The following is a 214-nucleotide window of genomic DNA, read 5'->3' as shown; positions in this document are numbered from 1 at the left end:
GCCCGTGGGCGAGCCCCTCACGAGGCTGACGTAGAGGTAGAGCGCGATGGCCATGGTCCAGAAGAAAGAGCTGGTGTTGGCGAAGGTGGACAGGGCGCCCTGCAGCACGCAGTCCCACGAGGTCCCGTCGAAGTCCTGCAGCACCCCATAGAAATAGGAAAGGGCAGAGAGGAGATCGGCCAGGGACAGGTAGAGCAGCAGCTGGCGGGGCCGC

General features: G+C 65.0%; 1 protein-coding gene across 1 annotated transcript in view; it reads right to left on the bottom strand.

The window, feature by feature from the left end:
- The window catches only part of GPR157 (G protein-coupled receptor 157), a gene marked incomplete at its 5' end in the record, with an annotated part of 8,577 nt that extends 8,367 nt beyond the window's left edge, over window positions 1-210 (bottom strand). The window contains one exon of the mRNA XM_010076657.1: window positions 3-210. Within this exon, the coding sequence (XP_010074959.1) occupies window positions 3-210 (208 nt within the window). The remainder of the gene's footprint in view (window positions 1-2) is intronic.
- Between the last annotated feature and the right edge of the window lie 4 nt (window positions 211-214).

Source organism: Pterocles gutturalis, unplaced genomic scaffold (genome assembly GCF_000699245.1).
Source record: "Pterocles gutturalis isolate BGI_N339 unplaced genomic scaffold, ASM69924v1 scaffold47033, whole genome shotgun sequence".
NCBI lineage: Eukaryota > Metazoa > Chordata > Aves > Pterocliformes > Pteroclidae > Pterocles > Pterocles gutturalis.
This window is presented reverse-complemented; position numbering and strand designations above follow the sequence as displayed.